This window comes from Apteryx rowi, unplaced genomic scaffold (assembly GCF_003343035.1).
Source record: "Apteryx rowi isolate R43461 unplaced genomic scaffold, aptRow1 scaffold_33, whole genome shotgun sequence".
NCBI classification, from domain to species: domain Eukaryota; kingdom Metazoa; phylum Chordata; class Aves; order Apterygiformes; family Apterygidae; genus Apteryx; species Apteryx rowi.
The window spans coordinates 1,927,472-1,955,294 of NW_020449752.1; the positions used below are offsets into that span (position 1 = coordinate 1,927,472).

Consider the following 27,823-nt stretch of genomic DNA (forward strand, 5'->3'; position numbering starts at 1 on the left):
AGGAGATGGTGAGGGAGATGGTGACCGTCCCCTCAAGGCACCCGGCACTCCCGCAGCCCCCGTCGGTGCTGACCAGGTGCGGTATCTGCTGGTTGTGGGGCACGTGTGTGCCRGAGGAGAGGAGCGCAGCCCCGGGATGCTAGGGGTGGGATGAGGGTACCGGCACCGTGGCGTGGCGCGGAGCCAGGGCAGTTGGCACCTGCGCGGCATGGCGGTGGCGGGGCTGAGCGGCAGCCCCAGCCCGGCGCCTCCCAAGCGCCGTTTGGCCGCTTTGGGTCGGAGCTCCCGGCGGGCTGAGAGCCGGCCGCGCGGAGGCAAAGCACCCTGCTTGTCTCCGCGTCTTAATTACTGTCCTCGCGAGGAGGGGCGGAGAGGAGGAACATGTGCTGGCGAGCCGTTGCACCCTGCCTCGTACAGGATGCTGCTGGCGCAACGAGGAGAAGAATTATAGGGGTCCCGCTCGTAATTGGAGGTTCGAAGCCATTTGCAGGCACACGTTCAGCGCTGTGATGAATACCCCCCCCGCGACGTGCCCGGCGCTGCGCAGAGGCGTCGGGGAGAGCAGCCGGCGCGGGGAGGGTGGGCAGGGGCTGAGGCCGCGCRCAGAGTTATGTGTGTCTGGGGGCAGCGCCAGCGCGTCCTCCCGGTGCTCGAGCCGCTTTTCCCCCTTCCGTTTTATGAAGATGCAGCGGAGGCTGTGGCAGTGCGGGAAGAGGCGGGGGGGAGGCGATGGCAAGGTGCTGCGTGAGCTGGAGGGAAGGAAGGAGAGGAGAGAGACAGATGGAGGGAGGGACGGGGAGAGGGGACGGGCGGGCAGCCTCCACTTTCTGGTCCCCGCGCCCCTGGATTCTCTGGCCCGAGCTCCCYCTCGTGTTCAGCAGCAGGTATTTCTCCCGCGCGCTCCTGAAGGTCCTCGCTGAGTTAATGCAGCGATCTGCAACCTTTGCTGCCTCGACGCCTACAACGTTTGCGCTGGAGCAGCCGCACCTCGTGCATGGCTTGCGTTTCTCGGTTGCCGCTCGGGGACCCCTAGATTAAGCACCCCCCGATTTTGCCAGCTGGACATTGCAGCGTCAGAGATGCCTCGAGGCATTTGGAAGTCTCAGTCCAGAWCCGAATGCCCAAGCCAGCTGCAGGGAGAGCCACAAATGCCGAGTTTTGGCCCTGCGAGGGAAGGCGCGTGCCGCAGCAGCGCCCGGGCGGATCTGCCCGTCGCTGCTCGGACGGCATCCAGGCTGCCTCGAGGGAGGAGGTTGCGAGCGCGCAGCCGACCCCTCAGGCGTGAGATTGGGGCAGGCTGTGCACTGCAGCCAGGAGTGGCTTTTCCTTCCCTTGCGCCCGGCTCCGAGCTGAGCACAGCCCGAGCTGGTGCCGCGGAGGCCTTTTTGCAGCGTCGGTGGCTTCGTGCGYTCTCCTCCCTCTGGAGGCTGCCTGGCTGCTCCGTTACTCGGCCACCTTCGTTCATCAGCTTCTCTCTGGTCTCACGCGGGGTCGTTTTCTGCTCCATTTCCTCCCCCAGCCTTTGGATCCCCCCCCGAGCTCTCTGCTATCTTTGTCGTCGTCCTGGCTGGAATAAAATATGACTGCAACCGAGAAGCGCTGAAATCGCAGCTCCCCTCGGGGACTGTTTGCCCACATCACCTGTCGGATCGAGAGCCTGCATGTCCTTGGAAAAATATGTATTTCAGGCCGCCGGGGTGCTAATTTGCAAGGCCCATTACTCAAACGAAACATTAAAATGGCCGTCCATAAACCCGCGCCTTTATTCCTGCCTCCCCCTCCGTCTGAACTCCCCTCGCCAGGTATAGGCTTCCTGTCAAGCCTAAGAGCCAAAAGCAAAGATTTATCGATAGGTACCTTGACTCCAGCTTGCATTTTAATTATGTCGCCGTCAGCCTGTGCCGAGAATCAACTCGGTGGCTATTGTATTATCCTCGCTCCATCTCTCCGGATAAATGCATAAGGAGAGCCGCGGTTTTATGGAGTCCCTTGCCCGGACCCGTTCGCTTTCCTGTGTCGTTGCCTGCCCACTCGTCTGTACGGATCGGCGGGCTGGCCGCCCTAGGAGCCGCCGGCCGAAACGCCGGTGCTAATCCCCAAATGAGGGGGCGAGGGAAGGATGCCGGGCCGTTGCCGAGGGGGGAGCGAGAGCTCTGCGCCCGTCTCTCCTGCTGACTCTGCATGAGCCGCCCAGTCTCTCCGGGCCTTAGTTCCCCTTTGCGCGGSATGAGGAGTGCCTGGCACCTCCGGGGGGCAGGGAGCCGTGGGCTCCCTCGCCCAAGCTCGCCGACGGCGGTGGGCTGTCTCGCCGCCGGCAGCAGCGAGCGCTGGCTCGGCCCGGGGGGTGTTTGTCCTGCCTGTAATTGCAGTCGTGTTATTGAGCACGGGAACGGGACTCCCGGGTCTTGCAGCATCCGGAGTAGATTGGAAATCTGGGCTTGGCAACGAACCGCGCCTTCGGCTGCGTGCCGGCGAGACCACTGGAGAGTTTTCCATATCTTCCGTTACGGCGAGCGGGGGTAGCTCAGGAAGGGAATTCCTATAATTAAACACCACAGGGGTCTCCTGTAATAGACCACGGCACCATTTCATAATACGCTCGTAAAACGTTTCAGCTTATGTTTACAGGAAACCATTTCTCTTGTGTGTCTGCGAGGGAGCCCGTAACTGCTTCCTGGAAATGCCTAGAGGCATCGGAGGCGGTTATGGAGTTCCTCCTCCCCGCGCAGCAGGGCTGCTCGAGGCGGCGTTGCCGGCGCTTTGCCACATGCCAGCCCCCGGGACCCCTGTCCCGCGGTCACGCCGAGAGCGGGACACGGTGATCCCGGTGCGGGGACAGCGTCACTGCGGTCACCGCTGCGTGCGGTAGCGCTGCTGGGCATCGCTCCGGAGTGTTGCAGAGCCGCGGCTCGCGGCCGCTGCCGTGGGGTGTGCACGCCGCGGGGAAACCTCCCTGCCGGCCGCAGGAGCCCGGGGCGGGTCGGCGGCGTTTTCCACGGTAGCAGGGCACGGTGCTTCCTCATTGCTCCTCGCTAATCCGGCAAACGCCTCCGAGGTCCAGCGCGCGCAAGYGGTGGCGGAAACGCCAGCCGGCTCCTGACAGCAGTTTCCTGTATTTCTGCGCAGCGGCTGCTGTCCTGAAAGGTCTCGGAGCGCTTGATAAATGCTCTGCGCGCCCGAGCGAACGCTGCAGCACCTCCGAGGGAGATTTCAAGCGGAGTTTATCTAGACAGCGTGCACTCGGAGAGCTGGACTGATGCTCCCACGCGGGCTCCTCGTTTCGCTCCTCTCCTGTGCATCTCCGGAGCGGAAAGGGACTCGATTCCCCTTTTCCTCCTGTTCTGGCATCGGCGGCTGAGCRCACCGGTCCTGGCGAGGACTCCGTGCTGCTGTGCAAACATTGGACTGATGGGGCGTCCCGCCTCTGYGGTGCTTGCAGGCTGCGCGGTATAAGTATATGTCACCGGTCCGCTGACCGTCAGCACAGGCACGGCCGCATCCGCCCCGCAGGAGCCCGGGGAGGAGGCCCCAAGCCAAGGCGAGCCGCGGGCCCTGCGAGGCGCCGGAGCTGAGATTGCTTTTTGGTGGGCTGGATTTCACGCTGTGAGGGAGCCATGGCACGGCGACGAATTGAAAAGGCACGCTTGTCAGCGGGGAGATGCGGTGAACTTCAGAGCTGGGCTGTTTATTTTCCTTGCGTGTGTGTGTGTGTTTGTGTGCGTGTGTGTGTATAAATATTATTCACATGCGACAGACAACATTGGCGTCTCTTTGCATGCGGGTGCGAAGTTTGACCTGGCACTTTCTGGTGGAAGCGATGCATATTTATTAGGAAGGCAATGGGTGGGAATTAATACCTCGCTCAGCGTGTCAGACGCTATCTCAGCAAAACGCTGCGATTATTAAAATAAACAGCGGCAAAAGCAGCTTTGCCGTGACAGCGTCTCGGAGGGTAACTTGGTTAGGGAGCGACCTTCCTCGCTGGCAGCATGCCTGGGTCCCTGCCGGCGGTGGCCGTGAAAGACGCTCGCGGCGCCTCTTGCCAGCCGCGGCAGCCCGGCGGAAGTCYGACTCTGTGGCTGTACGTAGGGGGCCAGGTTTGGAAGGCTGCAGCCTGCGGGTGTTAGATCCCTGCTGGGATGCCCTCGGAAGTCAGCGGGAGTTCTGCCTGCAGAGCAATCGTTTTGGGTAGTGGGGGCAGAGCGGCTCCCGGGGAAGCTCGCCGCTGCTGCTGCGAACCTTTGCGCTTTGGGACGGGCACGAAGTTGGGACCCGGAAGGTGTCAGGACTCGGAAATCGTAACGAGTCGCACGACCCCGCGTTTCTGTCGCACAGGCTCCCTGTTGGAGCAGGATGGCCCTTAAAGCGGTCGCCTGCCTCAGTTTCCCCGCTGTAACAGTGATGTAGTTCTTTACGTACGCCGTGGCAGGGGAGTGCCAAAGGCTCCATTCGTTAATAAGCATAAAGTGCTTTGATAGCGCTAGATGGAAGTGGCGCGTATTGATATAATATTACTGTACCTCATTTGACTTCTTTTTCTATTGCAAGCCCCCTCTTGATCCCGGTACCTGCAGTAACAGTTATCTGACTATATTTTATCATCTGAATATTTCAATTAAATTACTTTAAAAAAAAAAAGCCTACACTGAAGTTGGAAATGATCACTGTATCACTCCAACTTTCCTCCATTCCCAGAAGGTTAATTGAAAGGCAGCCATCTTGGTGACGTTTAGACAAATGAGGATAATTATGTGTTCTCCAGCTCTTTGAGAGGTTAATTGCTTAGATGTACGAAGACTTGAAGAACAAAGAAGGAATAAATCAGAAGCAGGACTGTGATCTGATAATGGAATTTGGTATATTCATGTACAACTCAAACAAATAAACCCCCTAATTGCATGAACTCGTTGGGCTGCGCGGACGCGCTGCGGGGTCGCCGGGATCAGACACCCGGAGTCGACTCATCGCAGCCAGACCCGCGCGAGCCGTCCTCCGTGAAGACTCGGACACAGGGTGTCTGCCGGAGATGGAGCGGTCTCTGGTCGGGGAGGCCGGGCTGAGCGGCCGAGGGGAACGSAGCAGGCTAGGTAACTCGCTGGTGTCTCCTGAGCAGACGTAGAGGTCCTCAAACTGCTTCTCAAAGGCCTCAGCGGAGCAGCACCAGCGGCCGGGCTCGTTTCGGCGAGCCGGAGCTATTGCGATAGGTTCCTCTGCGGGACGGGTCTTAGGGGGCAGTGGGAAGCACGAGGCTCCTTGGGACCTCGTGCCCTTCCTCGGGTTTGGACGAAGCGTCCGGGCTTTTGTGCATGGTCTGGTCCCTTTTGAGCAGCTTGGCCACCCCAGGCTCTAGTAACACACTCGCTTATATGAGGTCTCTCAAAGATGCACGCGCTCCGTGGTTATAAAAGACGCAAAGAGAAAGCCCTCTAATTCGGCCTGTCGCCTGCTCCTTTGACCGTAGGGGAAATATCGAACTCTTCACGGAAGAACATTTCAGTGCCGTAGCTGTTTTATTCATTTGARTCCTCTGTCCGCGTTAGCGTCATATTCATTAGGTGCATTTATTTTCAGTACGTGTCATCTATCGTCCTCTGCGGTCTTGCAGGCTGGCAAACTTGGGAGAAAAGAAATGTCACGTTCCAGAGAGCGTAGACATTAGTAACGTTTCCAGTTAGGTATATACGTAGCAAGAGAGAGAGGGGGCTGAGACGCCCGCTGGTTCCTTACTGCCTGCTGAGTAAAGAAGCTGACCGGAATTTCAGCACCAGAAGGGAGAGAGGAGGTGGCAAGTAGACAAGTCAAAGGAGGTGCTGGAATGCCAAGCATAAAATTGCCTCTGGTGGGTTATTTTATTTTGCTTAATTGTTGGTGAAATCTTTGCAAATTGGCAATTATATTCTTGGGCTGATTGCTTACCCAGGTAATTTACAGACTTCTCGTTTGGCAGGAGCGCTTCCTAGCTTTTTCCGTGAAATATGGTTTCGTCCTCCGTCGGTAGCATTTCCCTCTTTTTATAAGTTATTAGGTCTGCCTGCAGTAATTTCACACGCTAATTCTTGTCGTYGCGCCATCCTAAAGGAAGCCGAGGTGTTGTTTTGTTTTTATTTTTTTATTTTGTCCATTCATTGGGTTCAGGGTACTTTTTGGGGGGCCTGTGGGTTGGGAAGAGGTTGTCTGTTTGTGGGTCCCTCTGTCCTGCTAGAACAAGGTGCAATGATGTGCMGGGATCGACGATCTGCGTCTTGCTGGGAACAGCGGGAATCTGTCGGCCCGACCCTCTTTAGGTGCTGCTCCGAAGGCTGCAGCTCAGGCTGGGTTTMGTTAAGCGTCCGGAAAGCGTGGGCTCTTATCGAAACCTCCAGGCTGTGCAAAGTGGCGAGCCCATCAGCTGGGCAGGGTTCAAACAGCTCCTCGCTTTTTGGCCGAAAGGGTCGGGAAGACGGTGCTTCTCCCAGTGAGAACTTCGGGGTGAAAAATCTTGGTCTGGCATCTTTTTTTATTTTCTCTCTCTCCTTCCTCTCTTGGGAAGTTTTGAATCGATTTCAACTGAAAAATGCCTCGCCACAGCTAACCTTTGAGGAGCCCTGGACCTCAGCCTCCGAAACACTGGCCGGTGATTTTCCGCCTATCTGTCAGGCCAGGCTGAAACTGCAGTTTAATTCTCCGCGTTTGCTCTTGTATTGTGTATCAAGATACAGCGAGTTTATCCAGCAGTCCAGCTGTTTTGGAGATAATTACTACAGAACTCAACCTGATGTAAAATAATCCTTCYGGGCAAGCAGCCAAGAACCAGAGACGTATCCTCCAAAGACTGAAACCTCTCCGTTACCCTTAAGAGTCACGGAGATAGGAGCGGGTGTCTCGTGACGAATGCAGGTGTTGCGGTAGTGCCGGGTGGGTCTGAACAAGAGCTTAGCCTGGCGGCCTCCCCTGCGCGTGCCCCGGGGAACTGGGCTCGCGTCTGTAGAGGGCGGTGGAGCCGGCCCGACCGACCGGGGCTCGCACGTCATCGCGCGGCACAGATCTCAGGGRAACCACCGAGCTGCAAAGTCCAGATGATAGGAATCTCTTGAGAGCTGACGTTTTGGTGCGGTTTGCAACATTTCGACACCGAGCCGGCYGAGAAGAGCTCACGGGAGCGTGAGGACCCAGGCTGCGAAGGAGGCCCGAGCTGGTTTCCATCCGAAGCGTCCCGTGAGCCTTGGCTTCCCTTGGGGCACCGTTTCGTAGGTATCGCCCGTATGCCCCTCTGCAAACTTGCCGCCTCGCGTCGCTGCCCTGGTGCGTCAGCTCCTGCTAATCCACGTGTTGYGCCATCCTCCTTACAAGTTAAGCGTTATCCGAAGAATTGCTTTCTCCCTCCTTTTTCCACATCATTTAACCCAGTTACATACGGTAGGTCAGCATTTTACTGCGTTACCATTGACTGTGCTTATTGATCCCAGGGCTACTTCAAACCTCAGTGRTCCTGTGCAGATTTCTCTTAGCTGGTATCTAGCCCAGCATCTCRCTGGAGTGGACGTAATGATCCAAAGACAACTGTGTCTTCAGGTCAGGTTGCCAGGGAATACGAAAGTATGTGCTTTTCCTTTGCCTCGGTGTTTGCGTGGAGCCTTTCGCGGGGGCCGGCCGCGGCCGCCTGCGACGCCTGTGTCGAGAGGAGCGCTACGCTTTGGTGGCGGCTGCTGGAAGGCGCCTGGTCAAATTTTTCCTCCTTACGAGTCGGTGACAGATTTGAGATCGCTTTGCTCCGACAGTACAGACGATCCTTTTATCTCAGGTGCGCTCTGGGCATCCCCTGGCCTGTGTTTTAATCAGTTTGCCAACATCCTTTCTTCTCCTGCCGCTGCAGGAAACCACTGAAGTCAGCGGCGCTGCGCCTGCTTTTTGCCCCTTTGAAAGCGGCCCGCTTTCCCCGTTGAGGGCGAGACCGTCGCCAGTCCCATCAGGACGGCTGAATCGCAGCGGTCGGAGCCTGGTATTGCCGCATGTTAATTACCGGTACTTACCTACGTGGCTAACTGAGACTGCGAAGCAGTTATTTCTGTCTCTCTCTGCCTGTGAAGGTGAAAGGAAAAAATAGAAAGGAGAAGAAACGGTAGCAAAAGCCAAAAAAAAAAACCCACACGGAGGGCCCCAGGTTCTTGAATGTTCAGGTCTGCGAACACTGCTAGCAATAAGCTCTGCTTTTCTTCTCCTCCTGTTGATTGAAGAACACTAGAAATCAGGCAGGGAGCAGGTGCTGTAYTGTGTTAGATTAGCGCTGATTGAATTCTTACACAGGCGGCTGATTGAGGCGTGCGTTCRGCTAGCGCGCCGTTCTGCGAACGGCGGCCTGCGACGAGGAGGGTCTTTTGCCGGATCATGTCCCTTAATCAGCCCCCTTGAATCTGTCGATATTGTCGGCGGGTCTCTCGCGCGCGCTCTGCCGCTGTCTGTTTTGTCCGTGCCGTGCTGCCGAGCAGCACCCCGGGCTAGCCGTGGCAGCCGTCTCGCGGCGGGTGGGAGGAGCATTTGGCGCCCGTGGCGAGGTGACGTCTCTGCGGTCGCGGTGCGCAGCCTCCCGTGCCGGCCGCCTCGTAGCTCTTCGGGGGCCGGACTGCAGAAGCGGGGAGCGGGCCGCGGTGSCCGGGAGCCGCCTGCTCCTGCCCGCACGCTTCCTCTTGCAAAGTATCCATGGTGGGAAGCTCCAGCTGCTGCTTCCCAGGACGTTTAGCGATGGCGTGAGGCTAGGTGCCCGCGGATATTGGTAGTCTCTCTGGAGAGGAGCTGTGAAGACGGCCCGCTTGCTTCGGCCTCCCTTGGAGAGCGCATCCTCAGGAGGGCCTGGTGGCCGAGAGCAAGTCGGGACGCAGCTCCCGGCGTTGTCAGGGACACGCCGCGTGACCTTGGGGAGAGGCTGCAAAGCTGTAGCTACCTTTTTGAGCATCAAAAGATGCCTCGCTGGATTTCTTCCAAAGGCAGCAGCTCCCGTGTAGGCAAGCCCAGCTGGGAATTTCTCCAGAAGCGGTTTTCCTGGAATAGCTGCCCCTGCTCGGAGCCTTCATTTCCATTTCCATTCAGGAGATCAGGTGTGGATGCAAGCATTGACTTATTCTGATGTTCGCATTTAAGTGCCATCTGCTCTATAAACATCCCCATTGATTTGCTCTATCAGAAGGCCTCCTGCTTTATTCCTTTTGCTGCTGCCTCATATTTTCTTATGAAAATTTCTATTAAGCTAATAACAGCTGTCTGCCTTTGGGGGCTTAGGCTGACGGCTTCTGAGCTGCCCTGCCGCAAAAGGGCAGCGAGCCGGGACGCGGACGTGGCTGGACCGCGGCGCGAGGGGAAGGGAAGCGCTTTGACGGCGTGCGTGCCCCGAGTTGGCGGTGGGGGACGGAGGGAGGCTTGGGGCCGCCGGGGCTCCCTTCTGCACCCGTGATTAGCTGGTTTGGCTGCAGAAAGTTGCTGGGCTGGTGAGAAGGCGCCGCTTGCACACAGAGTACGGTCCTGGGGGCAGAAAGCCCTGCCGTTACTTTCTGCGCRGTGACGTGGTTCGGAGCGGACCGTAATGCCCGCGACCTGAGCGAGGAGGAGCTGGGGCAGAGGGAGCCAACGGGAGCCAGAGGCACAGGCGGCAAACGGTGGCGCCCTAGGTGTCTGGGGACACGTGAAGGGCTCGTGCACCAAAGCAGCGAGCTGAGGGTGCAGGAAAGACGACTTGGAGGGAGGGCTTTGACGGCAGTGAGGTGCCAGGCTTCCGCAGGCTCGGGCCCCGAGCGTTAGGTGCCTCACGGACCTTCACCCCTCTGGCTGGTTCGCCCCAAAAGGCGAGTTTGCCTTGCAGACCGTGCAAACGGGAAGGCGGCCGCGCGCAGTGCAGAGCTGCGGGGCCTTGCAGGCGCTGGATGCGCAGATAGCACGTTATTCTCACGTAGCCCTGGAAAGGTATCAGGGGGCATGTTTGCTAATTAACGATGCTTGTGTCGCCTTGCGGCAGGAGCGCAGCTTCTGCCGCGATGGGTGGTTTCTCGCTGCCATAGTGGTGTATAGCTAGGCAGAGTTATTATACGTCCTATAGACGTAGGTCAAGRGAAATACCGCGAGAAGCAGGTGGCTGTGCATAAATAAATAGAGGATRTTATTGTCTGTAAATGTATAAATATTATTGTCGTGTCTGTTTAAAGAGGAAGTCGGTCGAGGCGTAGAGCAGCTCAGTGGATAGGTCAAGGCCAAGGTTCAAGAAACGAACACTGGCGTCAGAAATCTTGCTCAGGTGTCCTGGCATCCAATAAGGTCTTTCTTTTGGAGGTGGGGGGAATGTAGGAATAAAGAAGCTGGCCAAGCGCAGATCTGCGCGCACAAAGCGATAGGACCCGAGTGAACTCGAGACAGCCTCACRGTGTACGAGAAGCTGATTTTCTCGGCGTTCGTAGCAGAAGGTTTGGTGGATCGKTACTTTGAGGCACGGCTCCCTCCAGTCTGCTGAAGACTTTGTGYAGGACAGGGCCACGATGGTTTCCTGCAGGAAAGCGACTGTCGGAGCCCTGATCCGGAGCTCCCTGGAGTCGGCGGCAATCTTTCCGCCGATGGCGGAGGGTTACTGAGTGCACCCTGCGTCATCGGGACAGGGATGTTTGTCTCGTCAGAAACTAGGGACTCACGTTTCAAACGGTGGGGCGGTCAGGAGGGAGCTGGAACCGAGCGAAGCGTGCTTGACTCCCTAATGCTGTCAAAGCATCCTTCCCATTTCGGGTGATGTTGTCCGGGCGGTACTGCCACGTCCCCGCTAGCCTGGACGCAAGCTGGAAGGAGAAGGCTTCGGAAGCCCGAGAAGGGCACAGGGTCGGAGGCGCCCAGCCTGCGGTGCAGGCGAGTCCCGAGCCCCTTTGAGGCAGCGGGCGCCCAAGCCCAGGGCAGGGAGATGCCGTTTGTGACGGCGGTGTCTGACATCCCTGCTGATGGCGGCAGCCAGCCCAAAAGAGCGGGGCAGTGCCCGGTTCYTTAAGTTAATCTCCTCCCAGCCCTTTGGGCCCGGCGGGGGAAGGTGACTGGAAATGGCCAGATATGAGTAGCGATGTGAGCTGGCTCCAGCCACGGCGAAATGTCGTTATTTCGTTGTATTTTCAAGCGCCGGTTCGAATCGTCCTGTTGAAACGGGTTGAGCATGGCGACGTTTGCAGGGAGGTTGACTCCGAGCGGAGCTGTGCGTAAGGCAGCCGTCGGAGCGAGCCGAGCGACCTTTGAGCCGGTTAACAAGGAGGTGGGTGCCACCCCCCCCCCCCCAAATTGACGTCAGCTCGGACCTCGCGACAGTCCGGCRCCGAGCTCAAACTTCGCGGCGTCTCAGTTGCGTCGCAGAGGCCGCACGAAATCCTAAGGACGCCGGGCCTGGACGTGCCTGTGTTGTTTGGTGGTGTTCTGCCCCTCGGGGGCTGCTCAGCTAGAGGTCAGTTTTGACTGCTTCGCCAAGACGGCTCCCGCGTTCCTCATCATCTTATTATTATTAGAATGTCTGGGAGCTGCAGTCATGGACCAAAACACCATTAGACTATCTGAAATGGAACTAACAAGAGAGCCCCTGCCCTCGCAGGCTTATTATCTTGGCAGATGGATATTTTATATTTAGCAGCCTCTAATGTATCAATCTGGGCTTTGATTTTTCACGGGGAGCGGCTTCTATTCTGGCGCTCCGTAGCGGGGAGGCAGAAGGCCACAGGAGGAGAACCGGCAGAGAGAACCCCCCCCCCCCCCGATAACCCTGATGGTGTGCTGTCTGTGCCTCTGGCGTGGAACGGAGGGTCCCGAAACCTTCAGCGGGCTTTTGGGGCGGGGGGAAGGAGAGAAGGAGAGGAGGACTCCGTTAGCAGGGATGGGCTCTGACGGTGGTCCGTAGGTCGCCTGCACGGCACTGATTTTGTGCAATCCAAGTGGCAACGTAGCGGTGGCCGGGCGCTTAATTAAAGTCGCAGGCATTGCGAGCTGGCGGCGTATGGCTCTGAGGGAGTCGTTCGGCTGACTCATGTCCGGTGCAAAGGGAGGAGGATAGGAGGTTACAGGAAAAGTGGAACAAGCAGAAATTGAGGCTTGCCGTCGGGACGTGGCTGGGGGATCTTTGCGGAGGCGTGTACTATTAAAATTACTAGTGCTGTCTTCTCGTACAAGAAGGAGCCGTGCCCTGAAGATGCCGTCAGGAGGCAGAATCGTGCTGCCGCTGCAGCAGGAGGTTGGTATAGGAGAAAGCGGCAGGGCGTCTCGGCAGGAATTGCCAGCAGGAAAGTCGGGACTGCTGGACTAGAGCAGACCTTAGGGCCGACCTGCGCAGCCTCGTGCTACGAGCAGGCAACGCCGGGTTCCCAGGGGGACGTTTCCTTCTAACGCCGCCGTCGCCGCCGCTCTGGGCGATTCCTGCGTGTTTTGTTTTAGCACGGGGACGCTGAGGCCCCGCGGAGCGAAGGCGCTTGCTGAGCGGTGCGGGAGCGCGGCGGCGAGGGCAGGGCTGCCCGTCACGCGCCGACGCTCTTGCTCTGCTATTCCAGCCGTTGAGCCCCAGCGCCGCTGGGGCGCCTCTCCTCCGTCCCCGGCGCGCCGGGTCCCTGCGGTGCCAGGGACGTGGTAGTTCGTGAGTTCGGAGGCAGGTGTGAGCCTCTCGCGGTGGGCCCGTGCCGGGCACCACGCAGCCCGGCTCCAGCTGCYGGACAGAAAGGATCGGAGGAGCGGGAGCAGGGAAAGGGCGGATGGCTGGGCGCCCCGCCACGGCGAGACGGGAGAGAGGGTGCCAGGCGCAGGGACTGGGAATTAACACAGAGCGCCTTCTGCCCTCGACACCGCGAATAAATATCACAGCTGACAATGATGGAAACCCGGCAGACACCGTCCTGCCCCCCGGGATCTATTGTGCGATCCCCGCCGCGCCATGCYGCAGATGCCATTGTACCGCCGGCTAATTTGACGGTTTACATTGTCGAGAGAGGATTAGAGGAGCCTCGGGTTTTGATGGCCTGCTTCTCGTTTGCATTTTTAACGAGGTGGGACCCCAGCCAGGTTCTGTTCTTTTGTGTTTACTTCTGAGGAGCTGTGTTTATTTCCAAGGATTACAAATAAATCTCCTCTTCCTTTGCTCCAGCCGCCCGGAATAAAAGGCGTTCAGAGCCTGTTAACTGTGTAGCCGGAGTGACTGTGCAAAGAGAAGGAAAAATCCAATTAGGAGTCCCCTGAAAATGTAATTAACATTTGCATCTCAAAGAAGTTGGTGCCCGGGTGTTTGTTTGGCCCCTTTTACAGGTGCTTTCGGCTGGAAATTTCCCCAGCCGAAGCGCCGAGCCGTCGCCGTCGAGCGCACGCGCGCGGGGTCTCGCCACGAGCCGAGCGGAGCGTGGCGGCCCCTTGTACCGGCAGCGGGAGCCGAACCCGCCGTTAGCCCCCGGCTGAAGCCGAGGGAGCCGCCCGGCCCGTGTCGCGGGACCTGCCACCGGGCCCTCTTGCCCGTCTCGGCTCTGAACGCAGCTCTCCCTCGCTGCCGATCTGGGTCAGATATTTTAGTCGCTGGAAACTGGGTCAGCTGAGGAGTTTGCGGCTCGGTTTTGGCATTTCCATTTGTCATTTTGAAAAGATACTTTGCCTCGAGGAGTGAAAAATGGTTTGGGGTTGAAAGGCTGTAAAAGTATTTAAAAATATAGATCTGTTTGTTTGCATAAGCAAGTGGGAACGTTTCAGGTTGAGCTGAAGAGGAAGAGAGAGCGAACTTCTCCGCAGAAGCTCGCGGCTTGGCCGGCGACCTGTAGCCTCGGTTCTCCGCGCGGCCCGTCTCTGCTGACGGGCTCTGCGGGCGTGAACCGATTGCCTGGACTGTTTGGGACGTGCAGCAGCGTAGTGGTGGTCCTAAGCGTCCCATCCCTTGAGATAATTGGCACCCACGGAGACCGGTCTGGAAGACTCGCTTTATTTCTCCAGCTCTTTATGGGTTGCTTGTCCCTCCAGGCCTCAGCAGCGGAGAAAAAACAGTGCCCTCGCGGGGCCGTTTCGAGATCTGGAGCGGGAACCACTGGAAACGAAGGTGGCTGGCATTATTTCACGTCCTGCGCATAGGAACAGCCTTGTCATGTCAGTAATGAGGCCGGGCACGAGCCTGCCGCTGGGATCGACGCGGGGGCCTCTCTTAATAGGCCCGGGAGGAGGGAGACGGTCACCGTCTGCCCCCCGAACACGAAGAGCGTCTTGGTGGAGTTATCCGTATTGTTGACACTAAGTGAAATAATTCCTTGGAAAACTTCAAAATTAGCATTTAAGGATGAAGAATGGGCGCAATTAGAGCGGAAGCAGCGGAGCGCCGCTGCCCCCAGGTCCCTCCCTCATGCATCTTCTCACGCTGCTGCTTTCGGGTTCGTTGCCCTCGTCGCCTGCAGAGCGCCGTGATCTGTACGGGAGCTCTCGTTCCTCCGCAGAGCAAAGGGATAAATATGGGTCTCCCGAGATGTCGGCTTGGAAAGCCCGCGTTTATCAGCGTGAGCGCGGCGAGGGCTGGAGCTCGGGCGAAGCGCGGCATCTGGTTCTCTCCTGGTGACCTTTGCTCGCGGGGAAGCGGTCCTGACAGTGAGCGGTTGTGATGGGAAAGGTCGGAGGCAGCTGGCTGTGCTGGTAGGAGCGTATGTGCCGCACAGGGCGAACATCTGTGCTCGAAGGAAGCGATGCTGTAACGGGGCGGACGCGCAGTAGAGGAGAGGCGTTGAGCTTTGCGGAGGAACGGCTGCGTAGCGGAGCAAGGGCGAGGCGCGTCCCCGTCCCTCCCAGCCCGTTTGCTGTAGGCAATGCCGTGATACAAGCCAAAGATTCGAGAGAAGGTGAGACGTGATGACCAGGGAGAAAGCTCTTTGCAGGCGTCACAGCTCGGAGTAGTGCCCTCTTCTGAACCGGGGCCGTAGTGCCGCCGGGTCGGTCAAGTCGCACGTGCTGAACGTGGTTGTCCCTCATCACGTGCGAGCTGAGCTCTTGCGCTTTTGCCCCTGTTTTCTCCGGCTCGGGCCGTCCTGTGCCCTGCCGTAGCCTGTACTCCCTTCCTAGTCTCGCCTTTGTTCGTACGGCTGGGGAAGAGGAGGCTTTTTACTGCTCTGCTTCTGGCCGGTTGGGAGCCCCCCTCCAACCCTTTTTCTCCCAGATGCAGAGAAGTGGGGGCTTCTGAATGTGGCGCCTGAGCGAATGGAAATCCAGAAAGATGTAATCCTCGATTTGTAAGCTTTAAAGCCCTCTAATTTAGGCTGGGGCTTTGCGACCCCCCCGCCCCTAGTTTCTTGAGGGTTTACGGTGAATGGGAGTCGAGCTCAGCTTTTGTCCTGAGGATGGTTCTCCGCGGAGCTGTCCTCGGGCAGTGGGGCTGGAGCGGAGTCGAGCGATGAGATTTGGGGGCCGTGGCGGGCAGGCTGTTGGCTAGGGCGAACTGCGTTAGCTTCGGAGCGAATCGCAGAGCCTTGGCGCTTTGCGTAACCTCCCTCTGCCGGCGTGGGAGCCTGGGCTTGGAGCAAAGGTTGGGCTTCCCTCCCGAGAGATTTCCTCGCCTCGCTTTTTGGTTTTGTGCAGGTGAAACGAGAAGGCAGGAAAGGGTTATTTCCCTCCCGTCTGGGAGGGAACTTCTTCATTTTCTTCCGTCCCTTCCGGACTTGGAGCCGAGCGGCTCTTTTGGAGATGGATATGGCACCTTCAGGAGAATGTTAATGTGGGTTTGTCTTTGTTCTTAATTAGATCCCTTCAAGGGAGAACCTCCTGGCCCGTTTTATTATCCAGCTTTGTCAGAGCTTGTCTGCTTTATCTAAACACTTTGAAGAAGTCTCTTTACCTGTTTGCTTACTGGAGACATTATCATAATCCCGGTCAATTGGAAATAGGTAGCAAAGACCGCTCGGCAGATGAGGCGGTGCTGGAGGCTCGGCAGCTAATGGATACCGCTTTCCGAGCACGCTAAAGAACTTGGCGGCGCGCTAGTTGCGTCGGGGTGTTTATCGGCGTTGGCCTTTGAAACCCTGATTTCCGGGACGAGGGAAAAGTAGCGATAGGAAGGCGGGGATCTGCAAGAAGATGCCTCCGGAAATAGCGAGCTCTCTAGAGAAGCTGGGAGACCCCGACTTTTCTGCTGGTGGTTGCTCTGAGGCGTTGCCGTCACCGGGAGGGGAAGGGGGGCTTGCGAACGGCGGTTCTTCGGGTCCGTATTTGGCAAGCCGGTCGCTGTGGGGTTTTGTTCCCAAATTCCGCCCGCGGCCCAGCCTGGGGCCGGTCTCCGTGGATCCTTTCTCGAGTCGCTCGTCTCGAGGGGCGAGTCGGCCGCCCTCGGAGCCAGGGCAGCGGCTCCTCGGCCGCTCTGCCCGGAGGCAGGCGCGCCAGCGTAAGATGAGCCCAAGCGTCGGCCGTTCGTATTAGGTCTCTCTCGGCCTCCGTGGAGACTCGCGTTTTACGGCTGCGAAGGCCACCCCGAGCTCCGGGTGAGAGGGAGCAGAGAGCCGGGCCCCAGCTGCCCTAAGTGGTGCTCAGCAAGCAGAGCAGAAGGGACTGGCTGCTCAAGCAGGTGTTGAACRCTAGCGAAGCGCTAGCGATGGGGAGAGGGAGCCTTTGTCTTTTTGCTCTCAGCAGGAGTTTATTAGAGCAAGGAGTTTCCAAGCCCGATGCCTTATTGTGCATCCACGGCAGCGATCTTTCAGAGGAGCCTTCTGCGGCAGGCAAACAAAAGGCAAAGCGTGCGCTTTCTCTCGTGTTTCCTTTGTACGGGCCACCGTATCCGTTGAGTGCTCTTGCACTCGAGACCTTGTAGAGCTGGGTGCGTCCGTGCTGTGGGATGCGATCCTGCTTGCTTTCCTTGAGTGGTTGCTCACTCTCTGCTTGGAGAGACTTCCCGGGAGCCTCCCCGGAAGCTAGAGCCGGTCTGTGGAAATGCTCCCCGCGTGTCCCCTCCGGGGCGCCTGCCCCGGTTGCGCTGCAGACTCCAGACGCCCCTCGGYGTCCTCCGATACGCAGCGAATCGACACGGGCAGCGCTCTGCCTCTGCTGAAGCGCAGCAGTTTCTCGCGGGCTCTGGGTTTTTGAGGGCGCTACCGTCCATCGGGCAGCGTGGCGAGGTTAAGGGAGTTTGATGCCGGCGTGGCCCCTTCTCGGAGGAGCGAGTCCGCTCGCGTTAGCGGCGTTGCTCTGGACTCGCGCTGCTGCGGCTGGGCTCTGAGCCCGAAGCCAGTAGGCAGTAAATGCTCGCGAGGGTCGTGTGCCGGTGCCAGGCTTGCCCGTGCAACTCTGACAGCGGAGACTCGCTCGCGCTCTCTTTGGGCAGATTGAAACACCACCGTCCCCAGTAAGCGAGAGCCGCAGTTGGGCGGCGGCGTTTGAACGTGCCCGAAGAGAGCGCGAGCGAGTCTCGGCTGTCACTTCAAGCCCTGGGCCTTGTACTTCACCCTAATGAGGGGACCGGTTAGTATCTCGAAGGGCTTTTGTCTGGATATTTATATGAGCGCCGACACGCAAGTTGTCTGTTTTACATATTACTGCCCTGATTTTCCAGTGCACGCAATGAATAATTTACGGAAAACGTGTGTAAGTATCTCTTTATTATTCATTATAATGAAGTGAGACAGCAGTAATAGTCCACTAGACTGGAATCCCCCAGGGCCGAACTTAACTAGGCTGCGCTTAGTTCTCCCCCAGTTAATTTGAATAAAGGGAGGGCTTGCTTCGCTGACRCGAGAGGCGGTGCGGCGCGCCGCGGAGCGGCTTCCCCTGGAAGGCGCGTTTCTTCCACGGGGGTGGCGCGACGGAGGTCTCGGTGGCGGTTTGGGGCGAATCCGGCACGGCGCCCGGTGCAGCGGAGAGCGTGCCGCGCTCCCGCTGTCCTTGCTTGACCGCAGGGCTCCATCCTGCCCCCACGGGGTCGGCGTGCACGGGCCGCGGCGGGAGCCGGCTGGTCCTGGGTGCGGGCGGGAGCGGGGCCGCGGCGGGGGCGCAGGCGCTGGGGTGGAAGAGCCCCGTCGGGGCGCGATGGCTCCCGGGTCTGCAGCCGTGGCCGTGCCCCCTCCTGCAGCGGTGCCGCCGGGCTCCGCAGCAGCAGAGCTCGCGTTGCTGCAGGAAGCGCAGCTTGCTCAAAATCCAGGCAGCTTCCCGGCGTGCCGGCAAGACCGGGGCCGGCCCGGAGGACCATCTGTCTTTGCCGGAGTCTGCACGCGCTGTGRCTTGCGGAGATGTACGGCTTCAGCACGGGGAAAATTACTTGTTTGCGGGAGAATATATTGCTCGTTCCTGTGAACCGAGCGCCCGGGGGGGACTCTGAAACGCGCCTAATATTGCCCGTCCTGCCCGCCCGATTAATAATCTCGATCGAGCTGACACTCAGCGCGCGTGGCCGGGGAGGCATATAACACCGCCGAAGCCTCCGCGCAGGAGTCACGGCACGGCCCTGGCCGCGCGGCAGGGAGCGGAGGGGGTCGGCTGCCAGGGCCCCTGGCCAACAGGCAGCCTTGCCTCCTCCTTTCCGTGACTCAGTTTCCCTCTCGGCCAAACGGGGCGAGCCCTGAGCTGCCATGCAGGGGGCCCGGCAAGAGGCCGTTGGTCCCCATAAGGGGTCTTTCCTGCAGCTCTCGGCTGCCCGAAGCTGCAGAAGGACGAGGCGTTGCCCAAACCTGCTTATGCCCGGGGCTTTTTTGCGGTTTGCTCTYACCCCAAGATGGAGCTCTCCTTGCCGGGCCCCCCGCCAGCCCKCGGGGGGAAAGGCAAAGCTCCCGAGAAGCCTTCGGCTCTTAATTTAGCCCAACGCGTCATGCTTGTGCTGGGGGTGCTGCCGAGCCGGAGAAGCCCAGAAGTAAATAGATCCAGAAAATCTATCAAAAGGAATGAGAAAACTGTTTTCTGGGAACATTTGCATGTCTTCCCCCCCGTTCTTTGCCAAGTGTAAGCCAGCGCTCCGAATGGGAGCTCTCGAGCCTCGCAGCGTCTCGTGGCGGGAGCGGGGAGGGCGGGAGCCAGGCAGGAAATAAATAATGGAAATGACTGTGTTGTGTTTTCAAGGCACTTGTAGGATTTACAGCTGCTTATCCAAATGTTCCCTTCTCTTCCTTTGCGCTCGCTCGCTCGCGCTCTTCCTCCTCTCTCCCCCGTGCTTCCTGTGTTTGTGCCGAGGCCGTTCTCCCCCGGCGGTGGGGGTATATATCATGCCGGCACGGCTCGAGGGCCGGGCTGGCAAGCCGAACCGTCAGCGAATTTTACAGCTTCATCGGAAGCTCTCTGCGTGCAGCAAGGGCAGGGGGGCGGAGGTGGGCGAGCGTGGCGATACGGTGAGCCGCCCCGGCTTCCCGAGGTCAGACTTGATGTGGTTTTCCTTTGTCCCCGTCTCTCCCCGGCAGCTCCGAAAAAAAAAAATTAAAAAAAATAGGCAGTGTCTTTTTTGGGGGACCCGTCATTGCGCTGAAAACGCGCGTGCTGGAGGGGAAGCGGGTGACAGTGGCCGCGGGGAGGAAGGAGTAGCCGACCGGGTGCGCGTCGGGTGCGCGGGCTCCTGGCCGGCGGCGCGCGAGCGCTGCGGGCAGCCTGCGGTGCCGGCTGCGGCGCCCGGCCGCGAGCGCCGGGACATGAGGGTTGCCGCTCGGGAGGCCGCTCTGCCGCGGGCCGGGCCTCTCGCTCCGCCGCCTTTGTGACCGCTCTCTGCCTTGCTTTGCAGGTGTACCGTGGACGACAGAGTCACGCGGGTCGCGTGGTTGAACCGCAGCACCATCCTCTATGCTGGCAATGACAAGTGGTCTATAGACAACCGCGTGGTCATCCTCTCCAACACCAAAACCCAGTACAGCATCAAGATCCATAACGTGGACGTGTACGACGAAGGCCCCTACACCTGCTCCGTGCAGACAGACAATCACCCCAAGACATCGCGCGTCCATCTCATCGTGCAAGGTGAGCCTCAGCGCGCGCTGGCGGCCGAGCGGTTTGCGGCTGAAGGGCGCCCAGGCCCTCCAGGGCTGGAGCGGTCCTCGGAGCGACGCCGGCGTAGGGATCGGATCCGTTGCTTTGCGCGGCGAACGGCGGGGGGAGGGTTCGGGCTTGCGCCGTCTCCCGGTTTGCCGTGCCRTGCCGTACCCGTGGGGAAAAGGAGGCCTGGGAGCTGCAATGAGGCCCGGCGTCCTCCTCCTTTCGCCTTGCCTGCTCCCGCGCGAGGACCTCTCCCCGCGGAGCTGGGCTGCGGGGGGCCCCGGGCTCTGCCCCCAGCAGCGCCTGGTTTTGTGGAGTCGAGCATGGGCGCAGCCGCCTCCGGTCGGAAATGCCTCCGGATCCCTGCTCCTTTGCAACAGCTATCAGCTTTTGTGCAGTCTATAGATTAATTTTTCAGAGTTAGTGTTAGTTCAGGTTAGATAAAGATAATGAAAGTTTCCTAATCCTCTTAAAGAAGATTTATCTGGCCGAGTAGAAAGCTCTCGGAATACAATAAAGCGTGTATAAAACCAGGACCTAATCTTTCCTTTAATTTCAAACAGCTGATGGGTATTGATTTTGCAATGAGCAAATCTGAAAAATTTCTAGGCCTCAATGTGTCTCGGGAAAAAAACCCAACACAGATATGTATATATTTACTTATCCTTCGCCTTTAGAAATGGCAGGGCTTGATTATGGCCACCAATCAAGGAAGGGAAGAGCTTCCCCCATCCGTCACCTCTCCCGTGAATCGCGTAGAGATTTGGGAGACGGAGCGGGTTCCCGCAGCGCACGGCCCGACGGCTTTGTGCGGATCCTCCCGCCGAATCCCTGCCGGCGGTTACGGTCGGAGGCCGCTGCCGAGCCGGTCCGAGGCCCYTGAGATGCTGCGGCGGAGGGGGCGGCGCTGGGCCAGGACAGGCGGACGTACAGGGCCGTCGGGGCATCCCCTCCGTCTGCCTTCGCGGGGCCTCGCGGGCCCGCTTTTTGGTTTGCGGAGGAGCTGCGTGTCTGCGATGCGCGATCGGTTCATCCCGCCTGGTATACGAACCCGCCGCAGCGGCCGAGCGCCCRCTCTGCCGTCTCCTCCCCTCTGCCGTCTCCGCCGAGGCCCAAGCCGCAGAAGCTCGCCGCTGCGCCGCGGCCAGGGGCGGCGAGCCCCGGCTGCGGAGACGGCTTGGGTCGAGGCCGAGATGCTGGGCGCAGCCCTGCGTGTGAAGGGAGACGAGGTAGGCTGCGTGCAGGGACTCGAGGGCGTGCGGAATCGCGGCTGGACGTTCTCGGGAGGATGGCTTTATGAAAGGAGCTTTCCCTGTCGCGGCCTGAAACGCGAGGAGGCATGCCTCCCTCCGGGGACGTCCTACCGCCTCAGCCCGGTGCCGAGTAAATGAGCTCCGAAGCCCTGCCGGGAGCGTGTGAGGTCCTCGCTGCCGTTCCCGCGAGGTTCCTCGCGCGCAGACGTCGCGGCGTAAGGCTGCGTCCCCCTCTCTGACGGAGCCGGGCGGTCGCGCGCCTCGTTGCAAACCGCATCCGCTCGCTGCGTCCTTCCTTTCTGTGCCCGGCTGCGCCTGGCACCCCTCAAAGGTACCTTCGGTCCGCGAGGGGCCTCCTTCCCGATCTCACGGAGCCGCGGCGCGTTCCCCAGGGATTTGGGGGACTGCGGGCTCGGTTACTCCGGTCGCAGCCTCTCTGCGTCGACGGGACCGGCCAGGGAGCGCCGCTCGGGAAGGGAGAGCGGACGCAGCGTGCAATTATAAGGCGGGCTGTATCTGGAGAGCGAAGGCTTTTCAGTGTGCTGCGAGGGCGTGCGTGCCTGAAGCGAGCGGGTTTGCGTGCGAGAGAGCGAGATTACATCTCCTCCTCTTCTTTCCCCCTTTTTGTGYGCCAGCTCGTAATAAATCTTCTGCACATAACACCCGATATCTTGCCTCCTGAAATCCCAGCGCGATTATCTTATCTCATTAAAGCAAGGCCAAAAATCCTTTCTGTTCCACAAAAACGCTCGTGCCAGGCGCAGGGGCGAGGATGTGTCGCAGCGGCGAGGCGCGCCGAGGGTGGGAGGCACGCAGTCTGCAATGCAGACGTTTCCTCCGGAGCTGGCATCCGACCGGGGAAGGCGAGGGACAGTCGGCGTCCGGATTAATTGTCTTGTAGCGGCGCTTTCCTATAGGTGCCGGGATAACTTTTCCCCCGGCGTGAGCGAGAAGCGTTTAATTGCTTGTGAGGGCGTTCTGCCGGCTCCTGTAAGCGGTGAATTAACCCTTCCTCGTACAGGTGCCCGGGTCTTCCCGTCTTCCTCAGCGTCGGTGCGTGACCTCCCGGGGTTTAGGCGCGCCGGTGAGAGGCCTCGTACGCGATGGATCTGCTAGCACGGGCGAGGCCGAACCGAGCGCCCCCGAGCCGTGCTGAAAACAGTGCTGTCCTGCGTACCAGCTTTTAAACCCTTTCTAAAGCAGCCTTGGCCAGGGTGAGAGGGAGAGGTCGGTGTGTCAGCAGAAGAAATCTCCTGCAGCGCTGGACGCGTTGCTCGGGGGCGTTGCATCTCCTTTGCTGAAGGGAAGCTTGAGCGAAATTCGGGACGCAGAGTTACGTGGGTGCAGGTCAACCGTACCCGGCCGAGAAGTTTCCCCGTCCCCTTCTTTTTATGCCCTAAGCCCAAGCAACAGGAGTCGCCTAACTTTGTCCTGCCAAGAACGTCCACCCCTAGATGCCAYCTTGCTGTCCTGCTGACAGCGGTGGCGAGAGACGCGAGACCGTCCCCGCTCGGTTCGTGCCCCAGCTGCAGCGCGTTTGCTCGAAGGCTGCCACGTGCTTTAGGCTGGCTCGGAAGGAGCAGTATTGCAAGGAACCCGCCACCWTTGGTGCTAAGTGGCCTTCCTAGCGGGGAGGTCACGGGCCCGGAGGGCTCCAAAAGGGCTGCGGGACCGCGCTCCCCTCTCCTGCGGCTGCATTCCGGTCCGGGTAAAGCTTGCAGCGTTAGCGCGGGGGGCGTGWGCCCTCTGCAGCCGCTCTTCTCCCTGTTTGGTGGGTAGGTTGAGGGCTTTGGACTCTGAGGCGGTCGATCCGTGCTCGTCTGGAAGAAATGGACAGAAAAGTCCCAGCCACGGGCTTTTTCTCTTGCCGAGTGTAGCGTTAGGGACGGGTCGGCGTTAGGTCCGTGTGACGGTGACCTCCCGTGTGCCGCGGTGCCGGAGGGGAGCAGCGTTCCCCGGCGGCCGCGGCAAAGGAGCGAGCGTCCCGGCCCCCGGCTTCGGCCCGTGCTTCCGCCGCTCGCCCGGACGCGTGACTTTGGGCACAGCCCATTGCTTGTCCCTGTCTGCTAAAAGGGGGGACTGTTATTTCTGTGACCGAGAGTAGTGCTGGGAAAGCTCACACACGGGGCATGCGGGAAGCAGAACCAAGGGCCGGCAGGCTCAGCGGCGGCTGCCTGATTTTTGTCGCTGTCCTTCCTGAGCTCCGCTGCCCGTAAAGGTGCTGCCCGTCGCGTAGCTCTTTGCTATCGGGGAGGCTGAGCGCGTGCGGTTTCAGGCAGGCCCTGCGCTGGCTCGGCACCTCCTCCGTACGTGCATTCGGAGCGTTCGGCACGGCTCTCCGGCCGTCAGGCAATGTGCAGGGGTGGAACCCAGCCCCTGCCTGCGTCCGAGCTCCGGCGGTGTGAAATACGGGCTACGAGGGAGCCTCCTTCCCCGAGGAGCCGGCCGTCCCGGCGGGAGCGCGCCGAGACGACGGCGGGCCGTCGCCGCGTGCCGGTTGGCCGTTGAGCAGGCCTTAATGACCGGTTAGCACCTGTGTTCAGGTCAATTACTTTATATCTGTATTTTGCAAAACTAAAAGTTGCCCGGGTAGATTATTGATTCTTCATCCCTGTATTCAATTTGGTTTTAATTGCGCTACTGCAGGGCCAGACCTTCCCTCCTAGCAACCCTGCGATAAATCTGCCCGTGACTCACAATCAACAGTAAATGTGTCTCTTTGTGTCGTTATTAATATGTCTCTTGGATTGGTTCATTACAACAGTTAACAACGGCTTGTAAGAGCGTAGATGGCAGGAAGCCAGCGGACCTTTTTGTCTTCCTTTTTTCGTGCGGCGACGGCTCCGTCGTCACAATAGGACGGATGCTGGCGGGCGCGTGCGTTTCGGCGCGTCGGTGTGTTGCCAAAAGAGCCGTAAACGCGGGCGCACCTGGGATGTAGTTTAATGCGCGTCGAATATGAGCGGCCTCATCCTCCTCTTATCATAAACAGCCTTTAAGGCGAATGCTGTCGGGCGCAGGACTTCTCTGTGCCTCCCTCCCTCCCTGAAGCGATAAAGCCAGGGCAGAGCTCCGAAGGCCAGCAGAGGTGAACGGCAAGGGGGTCCAAGCGGCAGAGCGACTTTCCTGGGACTAACGACGCCGAATGAGCTATAACGTCTCTTTCGGAGCAATTGGTCGAAAGCAAAGCCTTTTGCGTGCAAAGAGCTCGTGATGAGTGCAGGCAGGAAGCGCAGCTCTCCGGAGCGAGGCGGGAAGGCGAGGGTGCTCCGGGCCGAAGGCACGGACGCTCGGGACCTCGGGGAAGCCCTCCTGCCCCCAGACAGGCGCCGTGCCAAGCCCCCCTCTCCATATACTTGGCTGCGTGAGTTTGCCGAGGGTGTCCCTTTCCCCAGAGCGCAGTAATCTGCGGGGCGAAATCATTCGGAAGCAAGAGCGTGGTAGACCGTAGCCCTTTGCAGGCAGCAGGGCACCCCCGCAGCCTCCTCCACCCGGGCTCTTTCAGGAGCTGCAGTGTATTTCTGCCGTGAACATGGAGCTCGGAGTCATTTTTTTTGGCCGAGAGTGTGGAGGTTGCTCTTAATGTACTGCAAAAACCAGCCCTTGCTTCTTGTAGCASAGGCAGCACAGAGGAGGGAGGCGAAGACGCCTTGAAATCGGGGAGCAGCAGTAAGTGAGCTGGGGTGGGGCGGCCTGCCGGGAGGAGAGGGCGCGAAGCAGGAGCGGAAGAGACGGGAGGAGCCAAAGAGGAAACGGGAGCGCCGGGCTGAGACCGAGCCTTTTCGGCGCGCATTAAGGCGTGGCGTCGAAAGAGAGGCGTCGTTAGATCGCGCCGCCGAAGGAACGTGCATCCCGTGGGCATTTCTTCCGTGGTTTTGTGTGGAGTCTGCCCAAATAGGGAGCGGCATTGGGGGGCGAGAAGAGACGCTGTCGGGAGCTGGCAGATCTCGGCTACTGGGGTTAAGTCTCCATTTAGAAGCACTTCTTATAACGTACGAGTTAGCTGGTCCGCAATCCACTGAAAGCATGAATCGATCGCACGTCGTGCGGCGTAGCTTTAGGACGCGAGCGCCGCGAGGCACCGCGTCTCGCGGAGGTCTAAGGGGCTGATGTCAGTATTGTCCCTCCGTACCGAAGAACGGCCTGTGCCATTCCTCAGACGCCTCTGTTTCTGATTTATGTAGAGAGCCCTCCTCGGTACTGCCCTTAATCCTGCTCGCCATGGATTTTTCATTAATACCTCTATCAGTTGTCTGCATCGTTACTGCTAGTTTCTGGTCGGCGCTATCCGTTTTCCTGTCTCGGCTTTTGCCGCTTGCCCCTCCCGGTGGGCCGGCAGGGGTTTTAAAGAGCGAGGCCTTCGTTAGCGACGGCGAAGTCGCGGTCGTTCGTCCTAGGTCCCCGCCTAACGCGCGTAACGAAGCGCCCGGGGACGTTGCCGAGTCGGGGCGCACGTCGGTCGCCGCGTCGTCGTCCCCTCCGAGCGGCGCGGAGGCGGGCACGGCTCAGCAGCGAGGGTTTCTAAAGCAAATTGTTTTTTTCCCCCCCTTCTTTCCGATAGCTCCTGAATTCCTCTGAAAGGGCCAACGCCTCCCCCGTCGGCCCGCTGGAGCTCTGTTCTTTGGTGACACGGATCGTGCTCGAGGGCCGCGGTACCGCAGATTGCACGGCTGCGGCTTTTTGCCTGCCTTTTGTCCCATTCTTTTGTCCCTTTTTTGTCTGCGGAGGACAGGTAACGGCACCGAGCCGCTTCTCAACGCCTGTTAGAGTCGGGGACCTTCGTGGTGCGTCGGGGCACCTCTGGGGTTTGAGCTCCTTTGGCTGCCAGCGGAGCCGGGAGTATGGACGTGGAGGCAGGCCGAGACCCTCGGCGGAAGCCCCCGTGCGTGGCGTTCGGGGCGCTCCCGCTGACCTCGGCCTCGCCGGCCGGCGGGCAAGGACCGCGTCGGGGCGGCGACGAGTAGCCTGTGCCGGCAGAGGCAGGCGACGTCAGGATGTTGGCACGCGATGCGAAACGTAGCCTGAGGACGAGGTGGCCGTGGCTTTCCGTCCCGTGCCGCGGTTGCCGGGATGTCGGAGCGGGATGGCGCGGCTGCGGGCGGACGAGACTCCCTCGTTGCGTTTCTCCCCCCTCCCGCCGCTCATCACGCGGGGCCTCATCGCACGGGCTGCTGCGTTTGGAGGCGCCCCATATCTGAGCCCGTCCTCCCCGGCACCACGCCTCTGCGTCTAATGGAGTACGGTGGTGATGACTTTGTGCAGAGTACTGGCTCCGGCTGATCCTCGTTGGAGAGGTTACTCGTACCAGTGGGGAAAAGCGAAGCGGTTATTTTAAGACGAAACCTCTCCCAGAGCTTGGCTGCGTTGCGGTGGGGATAGAGTGAGGGAAAACAAAAAGAAAATCAAAAGGCTTTTAAGGGGAGAAGGAAAAAAAAGACTCGGGCCGGAAAAAGTCTTGCCAGCAGGAGTTGCAGCCTAAAACACATGATGCCTGTGACATTTAAACTCTGGTTTTGGATTTCCTTCTCCAGGGATATTTGTGCAGGGCGGGTGGGAAGAGGAAGGGGTCCAGCCAGGTACGAAATGGTTGAGATACCTGGATGCCAGATGCCCCAAGAGGGGACAAACCCGACCGCGAGCGACCCCAGGGGAAAAATCGATGAGCACAGGCACCATTGGAAAGCATCAGAGGGAGATGCCTGTGCCGAAGTCCAGGGGATCCCGGGTCTGCTCGCGGGTCCGCGTCGTGCCGTGCAGGGTCTCCGTGGGATCCTCCTCGACGGGCGTCCTGGGAACCGATGTGATTTTAGAGGCCGTAAGCCTGGGAGCAGGTGCTCGACCATGCTAGCAGAGGTATGCGAGGAGGTGCCGTTCCAGCAGCAGGTTGGGGAGCGACGCTTTCTTTTCCCCCGAGGAGGCGGCAGCAAGGGACGGGGCATTTGGGGCTCGGTCGTGCCCAAGGATCGGGGGACGAGCTCTAACCTCTGGCCTAGAGTGAACAGCATGTCTTGGGAGCGGGGAGACATCATCTGTCAAGACATTGAGCTGTTCTGCCGTCAAGGCCTGCCCTGAAGGCTTGCCCAAGGGCTTTGATTAATTCTTGTCAGCATTTACGCCTGTTTACATATATCGAGCCTGCAGATGCAGAGAACGCTCGCTTGCTGGAAAACGTGACGCCAGAGATGGTGGGGTCGGTCGCGCCCGGCGCGGAGCGGCGCCCGCCGGGCGTTTCGTAGTCCTAACCGCGCTCGCAGACGCGGGGGGTTGACGGCGACGCTGCCGGCGGGACAGGCGGCGCGGGCTTCTCCTCCGCGGCGCTACGGACCCACCGCCCGCCCGGTGCGGTGCACAGAAACCTGGGGGAATTTGTTCGCTGCCTTAAGAGGTGCGGTGTGGGCGCTCGCGCCAGGTCGCCCGGCTGCAGGAGGTCGGGTGAGTGTCCATCGTGTCGCTTAGTTGCCGCTCTGCTTTCGCAGYGACCGCTCGGAGCAGCTGGGCTAACGCTGACTCTCCGTCGGTACGGGTGCGAGGTGTGAGGTCGTCCTCTGGAAGCGGTGACGTGTCATTCCTTTTAACGGTCTTCCACCCGCTCAGGTCCGCAGGGGCGGCGCCGGGTTCTGCCAGCGCCGCTCGGCGGCACGGGCATCGCGCGGGGCGACGCC

General features: G+C 59.7%; 1 protein-coding gene across 1 annotated transcript in view; it reads left to right on the top strand.

The window, feature by feature from the left end:
• Nucleotides 1-208: 208 nt before the first annotated feature.
• Nucleotides 209-27,823, top strand: part of LOC112968921 (opioid-binding protein/cell adhesion molecule homolog) — a 60,855-nt gene continuing 33,240 nt past the window's right edge. The window contains exons 1-3 of the mRNA XM_026071703.1: nucleotides 209-275; nucleotides 3,455-3,584; nucleotides 19,661-19,893. Of these exons, the coding sequence (XP_025927488.1) occupies nucleotides 209-275; nucleotides 3,455-3,584; nucleotides 19,661-19,893 (430 nt within the window). The remainder of the gene's footprint in view (nucleotides 276-3,454; nucleotides 3,585-19,660; nucleotides 19,894-27,823) is intronic.